The sequence below is a fragment of the Petromyzon marinus genome, chromosome 31, assembly GCF_048934315.1.
Source record: "Petromyzon marinus isolate PM22_M1 ecotype Great Lakes invasive population chromosome 31, UKy_Petmar_22M1.pri1.0, whole genome shotgun sequence".
NCBI classification, from domain to species: domain Eukaryota; kingdom Metazoa; phylum Chordata; class Hyperoartia; order Petromyzontiformes; family Petromyzontidae; genus Petromyzon; species Petromyzon marinus.
This window is the reverse complement of record NC_133697.1, coordinates 9,857,304-9,876,937: the sequence shown is the minus strand read 5'-3', so window position 1 is coordinate 9,876,937 and position 19,634 is coordinate 9,857,304. Positions and strand designations below refer to the sequence as shown.

Here is a 19,634-nt window from a genome sequence, read left to right as displayed (position 1 = left end):
GCACCAATGTGAAGCACTGAACGGGCAGCACCAATGTGAAGCACTGCACTGGACTTGAGAACTCACTCATTTTACCAAAGGCTATTGCGTAATTCATTGTTTTTGGCCACACAGAAATTTGAAGCGCTCAAGTTATGCACGGTGGTGAGATGTTAACTACCTCGCCTGGTATACAGGAGGTCGATCCCGACCCTGACACCTGTATATTTGGAGTTTGCATGTTCCCCCCGTGGTCGCGTGGATTTCTCTCCGGGTCCTCCGGTTTTTCCCTCCACATTTACAAACGTGCGTTTAGAGTATTTGGCTGCTATACATTTCCACGTGATGATGAGCCACTTCGTTGGGCTACCATTTATGGCTAGGTCACTTCTGAAAAAGAGCTATAAAGCTCAGTGGGCTTTACTTGGCAAAATAAAAAAAATTGTTTAGTTTATACAGCCTCAGGTACTACCGACAAGTAAGATATCTAGGCTGGCATGGTGAGAGTGGCATGGTGAGGTTCACATGGTGAGGGTGGCATGGTCAGGGCGGCATGGTGAGGTTGGCATGGTGAGGGTGGCATGGTCAAGGTGCTATGGTAAGGCTGGCATGGTGTGTGTGGCATGGTGAGGTTGGCATGGTGAGGTTGGCATGGTGAGGTTGGCATGGTGAGGTTGGCATGGTGAGGCTGGCATGGTGAGGTTGGCATGGTGAGGTTGGCATGGTGAGGTTGGCATGGTGAGGCTGGAATGGTGAGAGTGGCATGGTGAGGTTGGCATGGTGAGGGTGGCATGGTCAGGGTGGCATGGTAAGGCTGGCATGGTGAGAGTGGCATGGTGAGGATGGCATGGTGAGGTTGGCATGATGAGGGAGGCATGGTGTGTGTGGCATGGTCAGGGTGGTATGGTAAGGCTGACATGGTATGTGTGGCATGGTGAGGTTGGAATGGTTAGGTTGGTATGGTGTGTGTGGCATGGTGAGGGTGGCATGGTGAGAGTGGCATGGTGAGGTTGACATGGTGAGGTTGGCATGGTGAGGGTGGCATGGTCAGGGTGGTATGGTAAGGCTGCCATGGTGTGTGTGGCATGGTGAGGTTGGCATGATGAGGGTGGCATGGTGAGGCTGGCATGGTGAGAGTGGCATGGTGAGGTTGGCATGGTGAGGGTGGCATGGTGTGTGTGGCTTGGTGAGGGTGGTATGGTGAGGCTGGCATGGTGAGTATGGCATGGTGAGGCTGGCATGGTGAGAGTGGCATGGTGAGGTTGGTATGGTGAGGTTGAAATGGTTCCCCTGCAAGTAATGAAATGAGGCCTTCTGTCTAATTCCCTGTCTTCGTAGCCCAGCACCCATAACCTATACAACAATAATAATGATACAAAAATTGACTCACACGCAAATTAATTCAGTGCATGCATCGTGAGCTTAAGGATCAATATTAATCGATGGATCGATGCCTTGTCCCACCCGTACGTAGAGAGCAGCTAAAATATATACTTCATGCTTTTAAAACTCATCAGCAATTACAATTGTCAAAGTGCCTCATGATGATGGTGATTGGTTGGCGTAGACAAATGCAGTGGCGTAGCTACGTGTTTAGAAGCATGGACTGTGGCGCATGTAATGAAATGGGGATCCCACCCCTTGTCCAATTACCCCTCTCTCTTAGTAGCCCAGAACCTGAAACCTTCTAACCCATTTGACTATAATTTTTGGTATTTTTTTTGGCTCCGATTTCTATTGACTTCATTGCTGCAATTATTTTTTAAATTGTTTTTTAAAATTATTTTTTTGCCATCGTGGTGACCCAGGTCACTCAATACCAATGGGACTCATCCTGCTCTCTCACTCAGTCAAACAAACAAACAAAGTTGAACTTGACCCGTAGGTGCAGGTACAGATGCACGGCCTGCACACTCAATAGCTACAGCCAGCCGAACGAATGGGGGAATTAATTTACGGTCCTGTATACCACCAAGATTCATTCAGAAACAGACATTATGATGGAAAAAAGGTTCCATAGAAACAACCATTCATTAAATTAATCATTTGATGGGGGGGGGGGGTTATTTGACCATATTTCACCATGCTGGTCACTGCAGGTTCATGAAGCGGAGTGACCGGTTCAGACATCACTCGTCACTGACTGATGCTTAGCTGTGGCCAGTAATCGAGCTCAGGTCTGCGGGGTTCATCGCGCAGCATGATCAACTTCACCTTCTCAGCATCACCTTAGCGTGACATTGTCCCGCCCCAGCCCACTTTACTTTACCATTGTCTTGTAACTCAGCCACGAGTTTGCGCAAATGCAGACGAACCGGTTCGGCAAGCTTACGGGTAAAGCGCGAAAAGTGATATCTCCGGCATGGCTGTGATTTCGTCACCTCCTGAGGGTCATTTATCAAAACTAAACAAACTCAGCACCGGCGGCTTGCCATTCCTAACGTGCTTTTTTCTCAATTCACATTCGATAAATTCCATTTTCAGTTTTAAGACAGTTTATGCATATATTGAAATGTATAGTTTATAAGGGTTTATTTGATATTGAATGCCTACTGGCATTGAATATTAAATTATTATTGTTCCCCCCGCCCCCCCCCTCTTTTAATCACAATTTTTGTACCTCCATCATGTTCACGAGATGACCAATCCACTTATTTCCTGACCGCGAAAAAGCGGTGTTTTTTATTATCAGGGCTGCTGGCATTTAACCAAATAAAGTGCAAATGTAGCAGAGACTCTCAACTCATTACACTTGGGAGTCTGGTTTAATCGTGGGCAATGGCTGACACCTGAATTTGGAACGAAGATCTCAGTGGTGGCAGCTCAGCACTCTGACCCCTGAGTTACCCGGCCACCTCCACCTGCCATCGTTCTCCAAATGTCCCATATGTCTCAGGGCCACGGTGGCGAGACGTTAACTACCTGGCCTAGTATACAGGAAGTCGTGGGTTCGATCCCGAACCTGATGCCTTTATATTTGGAGTTTGCGTGTTCTCCCCGTGGTCGTGTGGATTTTTCTCCGGGTCCTCCGGTTTTTTACCCTACACATTTACAATCAACATGCATTTTGAGTATTTGGCTGCTATACATTTCCACGTGATAAGCCACTTCGTTGAGCTATCATTTGTGGCCAGGTCGCTTCTGAAAAAGAGCTGTTATAGCTCAGTGGGCCTTACTTCGTAAAATACAAATAGTTCAGTTTAATAGTTTTTAGATATGTCTTGTGACCCCCAATTAATTGACCCCTAAATAATGTTCCCTTTGTATGTTTATTTATGCTTAAAATAAACCTTACTTTAAAAATATTAAGTTTTAGAGAGTGTCACAAGACACATGGACTACGCTGTAAAATGCAATCTCCAACTGTAAGTCAGTCAGTCGGCCTCTCTGTTCTCTTTCTCCACCCGCTCTGAGAGAAATGCCATTGCACCAAAACGTTATGCTGCTCTGTATTTGTCCCTCCGTTATAAAGCAGTGCTCGTGACAAATGTCGTGGATCGGGTTGAGACGCAGTGGGTGAACTCAAACCTAAACTGTTGCTTCTTCTTCCTCCACAAGACCACAACCACCACAGCTCCGAGGACTGCCAGGGCAGCAGCCACGCCGAGCAGCCACGGGACGAACTCAGGGAGGGTGGCTGTCGAGGGGGAGCGGGTGCGGGGGAGAGACCAGGTAGAGTGGAAGAGTTACGTGCACGTGGTTGACACACGCGGATAAATGAGGAGTTGCATTTTTTTTGGCGTTTAAATATCCCAGCATCTGAAAACACCTTTCGTCACATCTCATTCCCAGCAACGGTTTCCTTCTATTTGTGCCGAGGGGGGGTCCCCTAATGGCAGCTGTCCCTGTGCGGCACAATGCCACATAACACCGAGCTGCAAGTGGCCATGAGGCTACCAGTGGAGAGCAATGTTGCCATGTTGTTACCCAATTAAGTAATTTTGAGAGAATTATGGCAAATGTGGTAAGACATGGGCACACAATGGCCCACACTCAGTGTTTTTTTTTCTTCAGGAAAATCGTCCCACGGATGGCACTTTATTTAATTTCATTCCTTTATATAAATATTTATCTTGGAAAATCCCTTGAGACGGAACATCTCGCTTGTAAGGTTACCCAGGGTGTCAACTGACACGCGCATAGCAAGCACGCAACTTTGCACATGAGAGCGAGTTCACTGAAGATTACCATCAATAATACCTAACATTCCAATCGGTCTTATAATGCAATGCGGACAAAAAAAGGTAATTTATGATGATTTATTGTTATTTTGAACGTAATACTATGGTTTAACACGTAGCCTTTCGCGACAAATATTCATAATAAAAGTTTTTCGGTTATATAGCATAAGTATAAATGTGTCGTAACCCTCCACCACCCGACACAGCCAGTAAGGTTTGTCACGTAAACAACGCACCAATTAGTTACTACTACAGCCCACCGGTGTGTTGGAAAGTAAATCCACAACATTTACAATTTGAATAGTACGACGCTTCGATGGTAATTATATTCAGCATCATCGGGCGATTTGCCAGAAGAGTGAAGCCATCCACCTACACCCCCAGTCTTAAAGAGAGCAGCAGGACGACATTGTCACTGAACTCATCAGGTGCAGAAATCACCTGATGGGGGGGGTTATTGTAATTATATAATAGATCAGTAATCATGTTGTTACCAAATATTTTTAAAAATCATAAAAATAAGATTTGTAAAGCAAAGAAAGAATTCCAGACGAAGTTTGCTGAGTACTGGGGGGCCATGTTTGAGATGCATCGGTCATGGGGGGGGTGGTGGGGTTGGGGGGTTTGGCTATACTTCACCACACAGGTGAGTGTGGGTTGGTGAAGGGGGCACGTTTTGTCTTACCTCTGGCCGAGCACCAGTTATGCGCGGGGAGCGGTGGCGCAGCGGTTAGCACACTGTGCTCCGAGCCCGGCCACCCGAGTTCAATTCTCGCTCGTGACCAATCCCAGTGATGATTATCTCAATCAGTATTGGGCCTCCCCTAGGTCGACACAGCCTCAAATCAGTTCCTGGCGCGGTGTGTAAGCATCGCTACTGGGGATACAAAGGCGTGCGGTCGGGTGTGGTGCTAACGGCACTTTCCCCAAAAAGTCTGGTAAGGCTATATGGGTGATCTTTGTCTTCGCATGGGTGCCCATGTTGAGGTCTACGATGATCTCAAGTCTCTTCTCCTCGACAAGGGCAGTGCCCCAAGCAGAAATAAAACTAAACTACTCTAATTTAATTTTTCCCAAGTAAGACCCACTGAGCAATTTAGCTATTTTTCAGGACGCGACCTGGCTATCACAAAATGATAACTCAAGGAAGTGGCTTATCACGTGAAAATGTATAACAGCCAAATAATCTAAACGCATGTTTCTAAATGTGGAGGGAAAAACTGGAGGACCGGGAGAAATATCCACGCGACCACGGGGAGAGAGACATAAAAACTCCGAATGTACAGGCGTCAGGATCGGTATGGAACCCACAACATCCGGCATACGGGGCGAGGGAGTTAACATCTCGCGACTAATGCAATGGATGAATCACAAACCAACAACGCAAAGTCATCTCCTGCTCAACCGAGCACCGAGGCAGTGCTCAGCTCCTGTCTACAATCCCCGAGCCGGTGGTGGAAACTCCGCACCCCCATGGTGGGTGGCGAGCCTCTCCACAAAATAGTAGGCACCTATTTTTTTAAATGATCCGCGGAGGGACGATGGGCTGAGTCAACTCCCCCTCACCACGCCCCCCCTCCTCCCCTCGCCACTACCAGGATTTGAACGCCACCGATGAAGGACAAGAAGAGGACCGGGAAGCGGTGGACGGCGAGAAACGGAGGAGGACCCACCGGCTTGCTTGCGCGTGCGAAGCCTGACCCACGGGGACCACGGCGACGCGCCGACCTGGTTGTGGCAGGCGATGCGGGCCCGGTAATCCGTGCCGGGCTCTAAGCCGCCCAGGGGGGCCCCGTACGAGGGATCATCGGGGACCCCTGCCACCTCCTGCACCCCCGTGTCATCGTCCGGGGCCCAGCCGCTGGCCTCCGTGTTGTTGTCGGCGTCCGCCCACTGCCCGTCGTCTCTCGCGACCTGCAAGGTAGCAACGTTTCCGGCAGGCTCAACCGGGATACGTGGCCGGCTGGCAAACAGAGTCATGCCTGCTGCATAGTGACAGGCGCTTACATACAACAACAAAGAGCGTGCCATTTGTGCAGTTCAGCGATCCGCTCATATTTAACATATCCGGCCAGCACTTGCCCCATCAGCCTGCATAGGCTAATGGGGGGGGGGGGGGGGTGGAATGGCCTTTGTGGTTGAGTGTAATTAAGCGAGGGTCGCACCTGTACCCGGCACCCGAGTAGCGGAGAGAATCCGTCAAAGCTGGGGTTCCATGAGAGCCAAGCGTCGCGCGCGCTCACGGTCACCAGCCGGGGCAGCCCAGGAGCCTCCGGCAAAACTGTGGTTGGGAGGTGGGTGGGAGCGGGAAGGGGGGGGCAGCAGCACCAAGAGCGTCGCACTCCACCGTCTCAGCACCACTTCACAGACGCGTCACCCATAGTCGAATACGACTCCGCGCATCCACCGGGCACGAAGTCGGGGAATCGAACTCAGGTGGCTGGGGTTCATAGCACAATTCATGAACCGACGTGCCACCATTCCGTGGTGTACACAGGTCGGGGGTGGAGGGGGGGGGCTGCGATGGGGGGCGAACGTGCCCCCCCCACCCCCCGCGACTCTTGAAATCTAGGAAATTGGAATTTTACTGGATTTCAATGTACTGACATTTCAAGATCGCCATATCTGCTCCCGGGGTAGTTTATAGATTCGCCTCCACCGCCACTTCCACAGTAAGGAAGTGCACACACACACACTCATCGACAGTGATTTAACACAATATTTCGTTTTAAAATAAATTATACCGTTGCCTGAGGACAGAGGGATGGCACAGTGGTTTGTGCATTGCACCATGAACCCGGTTACACCCGAGTTTGAATCCCGCCTTCGGCTACCATGCACATATCACGTGACTCCTGGAACACTCTTGCAAACGGGCCATTCTATCTCCCGGGATTGTCTGCAGGTGATCATTTTAACAACAACAAAAACACCAGTGGCAAATGATACCTGAACTGGTCCTGGCTCTCTCTTCAATAAAACCGCATTAACCAGCCGGGTGAAGTATGGTGAAACAACCCCCCCGCCCCCCCCCCCCCCCATGACTCATATAACATTGGGAGGCCTTCATCCAGCAGTGGATTGACAAAGGGCCATGAATCGTAGAGTTACCTGCAGCGCCAAAACGAGCTGAAAAGGCGGTCGTATTTTATTGCTAAATCTGAGATCTATCTTTCCGAGCAATCGTAATTGCGACAGAGCCACGTCCACCCACACACAGCGGCACGCGAGACGCCTCACTCGAACTTTTTGACCACGCGCACACAAATCCCCCCCCCCCCCCATAGCCCACCGCGTCAGGTTTGCGAGTGAGCACCGTTTAAGACCACCGTGATTCTGTCCGCTCAACGGGCGATTGGTGCCGCTGACGCACCACTGCCAAGTACTTGCACTGACCCATTTATAGGCCGAGTTTATCTAGTGGTGGGCCAGGCCAGGTTCAGATTCAAAGAACAATTCACCGCTGGTGATGCACATGGATTGGAGTCAACCGAGGCTATGCGAGGTGCTCGCGCGATGGGGTTCCTCATCATTTGCACAAAGTGTTGCATTTGACCCTGCTCCTCCCCAGGAGAAGCTACAGCAAGGTCAGTCCTAGGGTCACCACTAGTCCCAAGTGTGACTCGGACAGTCCGGGAATTGGCATCTGCGTTCTGGTGGCTAGGAACTGATTTCTACCCAGATCTGGTGCGTTGGACTCAATTCCAGCGCACTGCACAGTTTTGATAATCGACCCAGCGCTGACTAAGAAATACATCCGGGTTTGGTCTACAGTGGGAGAGGTGGCAGCGCGCCCTCACCCTTCACGTTGATCCGCGCCTCCCTCGAGACGCTGGTGCCCCTGGAGTTGGCCGCGTGGCACGAGTAACTCGTCGTCTCAGAAATTCCTGAAAATCGAGTCGCATCATCATCATCATCACCACGTGCATTCAACGCGGGCGGGAACGCCACGGGCCAAACGTGGCCCAGCTACTTCGTTTTATACGAGCCCCGCAGCGACATGTGGGACTACTGCTTCAAAGTGGCAAGCAAGCGGTGTTTACTCGTCACCAGGCAGGTCATCCTTGCAAAAGGAGCAATGGTGTGCCATGCGTCTCGGTGGGTTTATTTCATCTGCTGGTTAAGCAAAGTGTGAGCGCAATCTAACTGGCAGGCGTCGTGACTACACTAATCGGGGATACTGGAGGGGAATATTTTCGACCGGGCAACACCGTGTCTTTATAACCATCACGCTCGGTCACGTGTTGTCTCTCAGGAACCGGAGTTCTGAAGGCAAGGTCAATGCGCAGGGCATTGCATCAGTGCATTGAATGTGAAGCCAGAACGATTTTCTCGCGTTAGCATCGCACACGGCTTAGTGGTGCACGATAATGCACGTCCTCCCGTTGTCGTTAATTTAAAAGTCCCCTTCCTCAGTGGGTTCACGCAGAGGCAACATGCTTTCGGGACGCGGTCGCGTTCCCAAAGATTGCCACGAGAGAGAACCGCTCTGGGTTAACTGCGCGGCCACTCATGAAACCGCTTGAACACCGGGCTCGGCGATGCGATAACCGTGGCGGAAGAAAAAAAAGCCAAGCGTTGCAGATAAAGAACACGGAAGGAACGCCTTGTGAGAGTTTCCTTGTTGGAGGTGACGCCGTGGGTGAGACGCCGGCTGAGATTGACTCAGAAAACAAACAAAAGGCGCCCGGTTGGAGCGAGGGAGGAAGTTCGTGAACCGAGACGTTTCACCGAATGCACAATAATTTTACCCGTCGATGCGCCGATCGAGTCAGATCTCGGAAACTGTGCAGATTCGAGTCTGGACGGTGACCGCCACCCTGCGCGAATCAGGGTGGTTAGAGGCCAACGCTGCTGCGGGGGCTACGTTGTCACCAGAAGCCTTTGCAGAAACAAATCATCGGTGTGTGTGTGTATATATACTGTATCGTGGCTCTCAATACTCCCACATCTATGCTCCCCACACCTTCACAAAATCCGCACTGACCGGCGTGGTGAAGTGTGGATCGTATAACCACCGCGACATGCGGAGGTCCTTATCCAGCGGTGGATTGACAAAAAAAGGGCCATACATGTACACGTGAACGCGTGTATTTATCAATAAGTGCGTCCATGCAACACGATTCAGTCGTCACCATCAAAGCTTAATAGGAATTGGACGCTGCTATGAATGTCCACGTGATGATATCAGCCACTTCATTGAGCTATCATTTGTGATAGCCAGGTCGCTTCTGATCAAGAGCTACATTGCTCAGTGGGACCGTAACTGGTGAAAAGAATAAGTTATAGTTTTTTTTAAGCAGGGATGGTGTGTGTGTGGGTGGGGGAGTGCAAATGCCCTCTAGAGGGCCTGTCTTGAGCTTCCTCTCGTGCAGCCGCTGAGATGCCACGGGGCCTTGCCACCGGAGCGCCTGTGCCTTGTAGCCAACAAGGCACAGGGGGCTTGGCCCGTACCGCCGGGGGTGGCAAACGCCACAAGTACGCACCACAAGCAGAGAGCTATGCGTACACACTCTCTGGATTATGTTTGCTAGTTCTGGCCTTGTTCCCTGGACGCTTCATATCAGTTGTTAAGCCCTCCTAAATGCTCTGACCTTGCCGTCGTAAATGTTTGCCATCTAGAGATAAGACGATTCTCGAAAATCATTTATAGCGTCAGCCACTTTGGGTGGTAACCGAATCGTCATTTGTGGCCGAATGTCTCAAGGACCATCGTAACCCTCAACAGACCGGTGGTGGCTGTGCATGGGGCCTGTAAAACAGCACTGTGGAGGTAGCGAGGGTTTGGCGGATCACACCAAACATTGTGAAACTCCCTTCCTGTTGGACGTCGTGGTGCCATGCCCCCCCCCCCCCCTTGCTTGCCAGAAGAAGGTGGTACAGCGAGTGCGGATTCATCTGTTTCTGTATCATCTGTATGGGATCGAGCGTTGCCCCCCTAACACGCGTGGTTTCCTCCCACGCCTACAAACACCCATCGTCCACAAGCGCCTCCATACGGATGGACCTCCGTAACTGTGAATTGCGCGGCGTTGCGCGATGCATTCGCAACGAGTGACGCGGAATATAAAGCGACAAAAAAACGAAACTCAAACGCACCAGACACGTGCAGCTCGGAGGGAGAGGACCCATTGTTGTCTGGCTGCTGAGGCTGGACATCTGCGCTGCTGAACCACTTGATCCACACGGGCTCAGGAGGTCCCATTGCAGTGCAGCGCAGCGTGAAGGGCTCGCCCCGGCTCACGTTCAGAGACCGAGGCTCCCCTGTGATGGTCGGCCTGCCTGGCACGGTCAGGGAATGGAAGGGATTTAAATAATAGTAATCATTAAATAAATGTACGTTGTTAATATTTCACCTGGAGAATCCATTGAGATGGAACATCTCTTTTGTAAAGAGTGTCCAGGGTTTTCCTGAGGTCACTAACCCCGGTAGAATGGTCACACAGTGGGCGTTTGTCCAGATAGGTTATAAGGGAAATTACCCAAAATGTAACTTGTTTTATATACATTTTCATTTAGGGCCACAGTGTTATTGATGAATGTGTTGATGTTTGTTGTTGTTATGTGTCTGTGCACCCCTGCCAATGCAGGATCACAAGTAAAAAATATATTTTGAATATAAACCGGAGTTGGGCTCCTAAACACTCGGCCCATATAAAGTCGCAACGCATATCAGGACAATTATTCATAATAATGCCGCTTACTTATCCTGGAATGTGTCACTGAAACTCGAGACTCATTTTTGTAATGCTTTATGAGTGCATATGTAACAGCATTCATGCACTCATTTTGTCTTTCACCCGGTATGAGGATGGCTTTATAATTCGTAGAGACCATCCAACAAAACTGTCTGAGGAATTTGTGTTGTTATTAGGGACCTCCCCTGGGAAACAATATTTATCCAAGGGTTTTTTGCCCAAAATCTTGTAACACAATCCAGAGCAAGCATGAATATTTTAAAATCGTGATGTTATCAAACAGCTACCCCCCCCCCGTCGGGTTCCATACCACGGATTAAAACGCATCCATCTTAAACTAAACTATTTTTAATTTTACCAGGTAAATCCTATTGAGCTATTTTTCAGAAGCAACTTGGTGACAAACGAAAGCTTAACGAAGTGGCTTATCACGTGGAAATGTAAAGCAACCAATTACCCTAAACGCACGTTTCCAAATGTGGCGGGAAATACCGCAGGTTCCGTAGAAAAATCCACGTGACCACGGGTAGAACATGAAAACTCCAAATACACAGCAGGCGTCAGGGTTGAAATCGAACCCACGGCCTCCTGTACACCAGGCGAGGTATTTACCTTCCACCTGTATCCACCCCTCCTTGGACCGGACCACGACTCCCCCGGCTAAGGTGACCTGACAGGAGTAAGGGCCTACGTCTCCTTGCTGCACGCGGTGGATACTGCAACAACACACGAGGCAGAGAGCCAACCAGCAGTAACGTCACCGCCACCATTGTGACGTGTCGGCCCGTCATCAACTGTGAATTCATCATCGTAATTATCGTCATCAATTCATCGTCATCGATTCTCAATCCATCATCATCATCATAACCAACATCACCATCAATCCATCATCAACTTTCAAATCCATCAGCTCTACTTATAATGCACAAATGACAACATAATTCAGCAGGCACGATTAAACCAATGTCTGGGGAAAACCATCGCATGTGAGTGGACAATACTAAAACGTGCATATCGGGAGCTGGTCGGGTGGCTCAGATGTTAGAACACTGAAACGGCAAGGCCGAGAACCTAGGTTCGAATCCTAGGGGTCAGTCGCACGTTTCGAAAGTGGTTTCTCGAGTACAATACAGCACGCTGATGATCTCAGACCCGGTCGGTAATGACTGCACACTCACGCAAACTTAATTTAATGTAATGTGGCGACAGTTTGAGCTTTGAGAATAAAATATCTGATTTTATGAGAATATACCAAATCAACATCGAGGAGCAGTGAGACAGCGGTTAGGGCACTGCGCTATGAATGTGGCAATCTGAATTCCAATTCCGACCGTGGTTAACGTCAGTGGTGAATGAATTATATAGGCTGTGAATTATTGGAGTTTTCTTTTTATCATAGACTAAAACATTAGAAATGATCTCAGTGTGGAAATAGGAGACGCAGATGGCGTTGGTAAAAGTGCAGGACATGGAGTTAGAAGGTAGGAGGGCAAGGGGGTTATCTAGGAAGAGGTGGATGGCTGTGATCAAGGAGTGGACGAGGAAGTGTGTCATCACCATGATCATCAGCCATTATGAATCCACTGCTGGATGCAGTCCTCCCCAAGTCGTCGTCATGCAGTGACGTGGAATCGCTGCACAACGAAGGGCAGCTGAGAGCAAGGATCACCACGCCGAGACCACAAATAAAGGGGAATAAGTTCGTCGAGAAGAGGCGAAGATCAGTTTTGACGATGAACATCTCCAGAGCAGGGCGCGCGGCAAAGTGCAGCGCACCCTAGTGCGTCGTTACTTGCCGGGAACTCGGTAGTAGTTCTGTGAAACCTACTTTTGCGGCGCCTTGCTCTCCTACTGTTGAGTGTCCTGCATGGAACGCTTCATCTCGCGACATGACGCCGGTGGCACAATTGGAATGAATTGGGAACAACGACCGACCATATTCATTTTTCACCGCTCCCCCCGCTCCCCCCCCTCCGATAGATTTGAAAACACCCGCACGGATGGGGGGAGGGGGGGGGGGTCGTACCTGAGCGTGCTGCGGTGAACAAAGGCGGTGCCGCCGTTTTTAGACAGGGCCAGCTGCGCGACGGAGTGATGCGTGCCACCCCCCACCGAGCCGGTGCCGCCCGACGAGGAGTCGGCGTCGGTGCCCAACGGGGCCCCGTCCCGAAGCCACTCGAGGACCGGTCCCAGGCTCGCGCTGTCCGCCTCGCAGGAGATCGACAGTTCGCCTCCCACCGAGGCCGTGGCGTTCTGCGGGCTCTCCGTGAACACGAGGCCATCTGCACGGGGCGACAGCGTTGGCGTTACGAGGCAGGCGACCCTGGACGTGTGTGATAAGGAGCTTTATGCGTGCTAAACAAGCCTGCGTGTCAACGAGCTTTGTGGTTCATCGGATTCCTCCAGTATAAATGAATACTCTGATTGTGATTCTGACCAGAGTTCGATTCAGTCCCACGGCTAACATCAGAGGTGAGTATCTGAACCGGTCCTGGGCCTCCCCCTAAGTCGACTCGGCATTAAATGAGTACCTGCTGCGGTTTGTAAAACAACAGCACCGGAGAGCGAAGGGCGGCCGGGCGGGGTGTTGCCCACCCACCCCATCGTGTGCCGTGCCGGCTTAAATAGGTGCTGCTCACGAGCAGCAACATGCTCCAAGAGTCTGTTGAAGGCTAAATGGGGGATGCGAGTGTGTGTGCGAGACGGCTCGTCAAGGACGCTGTTGGGCAGTAGGAGAAGACAGCCGCTCTCCAACAGCAGCGGTGCCCAGAGTAAGCGACGCTCACAACAACGAGTTGAGCGCTGGGCGACTAAAACGCAGCGAGTTAGCAGAGTGAGAAACACAGGTGGTGCATCTATCTAGTCAGTCATCTCGGTCAGTCAACCCATGGCACCTGGGTCTGTTCCGTGACCTGCCACCAGCGAGCCTTCGACACTTCTTCACGTGGCCTCAAGGTGCACCTATCCTGGCACAAGCGCCGTCGCAACGTCACCGCCACTTAGTGGCGAACGGCGGTTGTCGTGTTTTGTGTCTGTGAACGCGTCTGTGAATCCGTGTGTGAACGCGTCTGTGAATCTGTCTGTGAATCCGTCTGCGAACGCGTCTGTGAATCCGTGTGTGAATGGGTCTGCGAACGCGTCTGTGAACGCGAGTGTGAACGCGTCTGTGAACGCGAGTGTGAACGCGAGTGTGAACGCGTCTGTGAACGCGAGTGTGAACGCGAGTGTGAACGCGTCTGTGAACGCGAGTGTGAACGCGAGTGTGAACGCGTCTGTGAACGCGAGTGTGAACGCGAGTGTGAACGCGTCTGTGAACGCGAGTGTGAACGCGAGTGTGCATGCGCATGTGCAGTGTCTTTGCCGCGTCGGCCTTCTTATCATGTGCTCGAGAACAAGACTTTGCCCCAAAGGTCTCTTACGGGGGGGATCACTGTCTTTGTGTGTGTGTGAGAGAGAGCGCGTAGCGTGTGTCTTACCTGCGTGCACCAAGCTACCCCGGCAACAGGAGCGCATGCAGATCGCCAACAAGAACGCGTTCAGGGCGCGCCGTCCCTCGAGACGCATCTCCTCTTCTACCCGGCGACGCGGATATCCGAACGCAAATTCCTTCTCATCACCGAAGCGCCGGACAACAGCGAGAGGAAGAACAGCAGGCGACTTCTGGCTTCTCCGCTCTTCTCGAAACAACTTCTGGAGTCCGCTTGGCTAGTGAACACCGAGGCAACCTGTGCAGAGTCATCTATATCCGCCGCGCTTGTGCAACAATACACACGCGTCGAGGAAATAGGGAACGCGCTGCGACTCATAGCGAGCCCCTGAGCGACAGCCCTTCAAACACAAATCCTCCTCCTACCCTACCACGAACCCACCCCGTCCTGACCCCCCCTCCCCCCCCATGCGTTTGACGCGTCTGGCTAAGAGCACGACGACTCCCAGCATCGCAAACAACAAACCTCGTTTACTCAAACAAGCATGGGAATGGCCCGCGTCTCACAACCCGCGCCAACAGCCTCGCCCAGCGCAGTCACGGAGCGCGTTCCCAGCGCGCGCGCGCGCGCATTGCCACGAACCTGGCGACCCGGGTTCGATTCCCATTAACGGCTAACATCGGTGATGATTACCTAAAACCGGTCCCGGGCCTCCCCTAGGGCGTCTCAGCCTCAAATGAGGACCTGGTGCGATGTATAAACATCGCCACTGGGGAGACAAAGGCGGCCGGGCGCGGTGTTGGCCACCCACCTCCTCGTGTGCCGTGCCGGCCTTTATAGGTGCTCGCTAACAGCACTTGCCCCTACAGTCTGTTTAGGCTATACGGGGGACCTTTGTCTTTGTAGGTGTGTGTGTGCTTTCGTTGGGAGCGATGGCGCAGTGGCATGCGCTCCCAACCCAGCTAGACCCGAGTTCGATTCCCAATAACAGTGGCGAATGTTTGAACCGCTTACTCGAACCACTCGTACGTCGACTCAGCATTAAATGCATGGGCGGAGTTTATTTTCTGTAGTTAAGCTTAAATTTTTGGTTAATTCATTATATGCACCCGGTGATTCCTAATGTGAGGGACAAAGCGAAGCCCTTCCCCCCCCACCCCCCAAATATAGAAGTCAAACTCCGTTGATGATTATTATTAAATGAGTATTGTACCTGGTGCGGTGTGTACAACATCAGCACTGGAAAGACAAAGGCGGCCGGCGTGGTGTTGGCCACACACACGCCCTCGCTGACGGCACTTGTCTCCACAATCTGTTAAAGGCTATCGGGGGTGGGTGCTGGTGGGATGGATCTGTGTATCTCTGTTTTTTTCATGCGCCTCCAGAGTGAATTGCCGTCCGATGTAATCAAACTCGTGGATAAATACAATTCACGAGATTGTGCCGTGATTTAAGTGTGCGCGCGCACGCGTGCGTGTGTGCCTGTGATCTCAACACATGCGGTAGACGATTTTAAAAAAAGAAGGCGATGCAACGTGTTAGTACCACGACAGACTCATTGTGTGGTGCCGCAGCAGCAGCGAAGCCGTCCGGCCGACTCCGTGGCCGCGACGCCGCCACCTCCGAGCGACGGGGCCGACGCTGCTCTTCCCTCACCACCCCCCACATGAACACACACACATAGAGCCCCCACATGAACACACACACACCCACACAGAGCCCCCACATGAACACACACACACACCCCACATAGAGCCCCCACATGAAAACACACACACACCCCACATAGAGCCCCCACATGAACACACACACACCCTACATAGAGCCCTCACATGAACACACACACACCCGCATAGAGCCCCCACATGAACACACACACACACCCCACGTAGAGCCCCCACATGAACACACACACACCCCCCACGTAGAGCCTCCACATGAACACACACACACCCACATAGAGCCCCCACATGAACACAAACACCTCCACATAGAGCCACCACATGAACACACACACACACACCCCACATAGAGCTCCCACATGAACACACACACACCCACATAGAGCCCCCACATGAACACACACCACATAGAGCCCTCACATGAACACACACACACGCATAGAGCCCCCACATGAACACACACACATAGAGCCCCCACATGAACACACACACACCCCACGTTGAGCCCCCACATGAACACACACACCCACATAGAGCCCCCGCATGAACACACACACATAGAGCCCCCACATGAACACACACACCCCACATAGAGCCCCCACATGAACACACACACACACATAGAGCCCCCACATGAACACACACACACCCCACATAGAGCCCTCACATGAACACACACACACCCGAATAGAGCCCCCACATGCACACACACACACACATAGAGCCCCCACATGAACACACACACACCCACATAGAGCCCCCGCATGAACACACACACACACCCACATAGAGCCCCCACATGAACACACACACCTCCACATAGAGCCCCACATGAACACACACACCCCACATAGAGCCCCCACATGAACACCCCCACATAGAGCCCTCACATGAACACACACACACCCACATAGAGCCCCCATATGAACACACACACACCTCACATAGAGCCCCCACATGAACACACACATCCCCACATAGAGCCCCCACATGAACACACACACACCCCACATAGAGCCCCCAAATGAACACACACCCCCCCACATAGAGCACCCACATGAACACACACCCCCACATAGAGCCCCCACATGAACACCCCCACACCCCCACATAGAGCCCCCACATGAACACCCCCACACCCCCACATAGAGCCCCCACATGAACACACACACACCCTACATAGAGCCCCCACATGAACACACACACACCCACATAGAGCCCCGAGGGGAGGTCACCTGGCCGACAGGTTTTCACCCAGAAGCCCTCTCATGGGACCAAACTTCACGGTTTCCTGCGACCAGGGCATTGGGCGACCTCCCCCGAGGCTAACTCGCACCACGGCCCCCGTGACTTGGGTTGTAATCACGTGGTCACGACGGGGCTGCTGAGCCACCGCGGATAGAAAACACCCACAACACACACGGGTCAGCAGGCAGGTAGGGGGGGGACGGAGTCACGAACGGCGGGAAAAACAGGGCTGGTCCTCTGATTGGTAGGACAGATGCGCCTCGGCGAGTCCGAGGCTAAATTACCCGAGTCAGTTTGAGTCAGCAGGGCAGGTCTAACCTTTCTCCCGATGGTCTAAGACCCGATCTGTATCGCCTCTTTCACTCTCCTAAGACAATCTCACAATGGCCTCAATATCTCACTCTCGGGTACTCACGGTTCGACTCGTACGGAGCTGCTGGGTCGGATCCTCACTGCACTTCGACTCGTCACTCGGACGTTCGAGTGGCTGGGAAGTCGACTGCCCCGAGCCTGGCTTGAGTACAATACGAACTGACTCTCCCTACCTTCTCTACCCTTTTTATTGTCCTCTACATCAAAGATAAATCGGCGCTGATCCGCTGGCCTCCCGTCCAATCAGGTGGGCCGGATTTCTCGCCACTCTCCCCGGACCGGTGCTCTCTGAGACGTCCGCTTTTCACCCTCTAAACAAGCGCACCTGTCCTACCAATCAGAGGACTGGGCCTGCGATACAGATCGGGTCTTAGACCATCGGGAGAAAGGTTAGACCTGCCCTGCTGACTCAAACTGACTCGGGTAATTTAGCCTCGGACTCGCCGAGGCGCATCTGTCCTACCAATCAGAGGACCGGCCCTGTTTTTCCCGCCGTTCGTGACTCTGTCCCCCCCTACCTGTCTGCTGACCCGTGTGTGTTGTGGGTGTTTTCTATCCGCGGTGGCTCAGCAGCCCCGTCGTGACCACGTGATTACAACCCAAGTCACGGCGCCGCGGTGCGAGTTAGCCTCGGGGGAGGTCGCCCAATGCCCTGGTCGCAGGAAACCGTGAAGTTTGGTCCCATGAGAGGGCTTCTGGGTGAAAACCTGTCGGCCAGGTGACCTCCCCTCGGGGCTCTATGTGGGTGTGTGTGTGTTCATGTGGGGGCTGTATGTAGGGTGTGTGTGTGTGTGTGTTCATGTGGGGGCTCTATGTGGGGTGTGTGTTCATGTGGGGGCTCTATGTGGGTGTGTGTGTTCATGTGGGGGCTCTATGTGTGTGTGTGTGTTCATGTGGGGGCTCTATGTGTGTGTGTGTTCATGTGGGGGCTCTATGTGTGTGTGTGTGTGTTCATGTGGGGGCCCTGTGCGTGTGTGTTCATGTGGGGGCTCTATGTGGGTGTGTGTATTCATGTGGGGGCTCTATGTGGGTGTGTGTGTGTTCATGTGGGGGCTCTATGTGGGTGTGGGTGTATTCATGTGGGGGCTCTATGTGGGGGTGTGTGTGTGTGTGTTCATGTGGGGGCTCTATATGGAGTGTGTGTGTGTTCATGTGGGGGCTCTATGTGGGGTGTGTGTGTTCATGTGGGGGCTCTATGTGGGGTGTGTGTTCATGTGGGGGCTCTATGTGGGGGTGTGTGTGTTCATGTAGGGCTCTATGTGGGTGTGTGTTCATGTGGGGGCTCTATGTGGGGTGTGTGTGTTCATGTGGGGGCTCTATGTGGGGGTGTGTTCATGTGGGGGCTCTATGTGGGGGTGTGTGTGTTCATGTGAGGGCTCTATGTGGGGGTGTGTGTGTTCATGTGGGGCCTCTATGTGGGTGTGTGTGTGTGTGTTCATGTGGGGGCTCTATGTGTGTGTGTGTTCATGTGGGGGCTCTATGTGGGTGTGTGTGTGTTCATGTGGGGGCTCTATGTGGGTGTGTGTTCATGTGGAGGGTGGTGAGGGAAGAGCGGCGTCGGCCCCCTCGCTCGGAGGTGGCGGCGTCGCGGCCACGGAGTCTGCAGGACGGATTCGCTGCTGCTATGGCACCACAGTTGACGCCATTCTGACACAGAACAAAGATCCCCTGTGTGTAGCTTTTAATTCACGAGCCAGGTAAGTGCTGTTAGCGAGCACCTATTTAAGTGGACAAGGGCGAATATCCCCCGTGTAGCTTTAATAGACTGTTGGGGCAAGTGCTCTTAGCGAGCACCTATTAAAGTGGACAAGGACGAATAGCCCCCGTGTAGCCTTAACAGACTGTTGGGGGCGAGTGCTGTTCGCGAGCACCTATAAGAATAACGCACGCGCACACACAGTCTTGTACCAACGTCCACAGACGTTTAAACTTCCATGTGCCGGACGGCGACAACTCCATAGACATTAACACTGTGCGGTGTGCACGCGCATGCACACGTGGGAAGAAAAGGAAGACCAAATCACTGCAGTTCTGCATCGACGGGTG

The 19,634-nt window shown here is 52.2% G+C and overlaps 1 protein-coding gene across 2 annotated transcripts in view; it reads right to left on the bottom strand.

The window, feature by feature from the left end:
* LOC116947801 (tyrosine-protein kinase receptor TYRO3-like) overlaps positions 1-14,730 on the bottom strand; it is a 30,635-nt gene extending 15,905 nt beyond the window's left edge. For both annotated transcript variants that reach the window (XM_032963959.2, XM_032963960.2), the window contains exons 1-8: positions 14,335-14,730; positions 12,885-13,140; positions 11,471-11,574; positions 10,260-10,442; positions 7,961-8,047; positions 6,326-6,441; positions 5,834-6,074; positions 3,508-3,616 (exon numbers count right to left, since the gene is read on the bottom strand). In XM_032963959.2, the coding sequence (XP_032819850.2) occupies positions 3,508-3,616; positions 5,834-6,074; positions 6,326-6,441; positions 7,961-8,047; positions 10,260-10,442; positions 11,471-11,574; positions 12,885-13,140; positions 14,335-14,422 (1,184 nt within the window). In that variant the 5' untranslated portion in view covers positions 14,423-14,730. The remainder of the gene's footprint in view (positions 1-3,507; positions 3,617-5,833; positions 6,075-6,325; positions 6,442-7,960; positions 8,048-10,259; positions 10,443-11,470; positions 11,575-12,884; positions 13,141-14,334) is intronic.
* Positions 14,731-19,634: the final 4,904 nt, after the last annotated feature.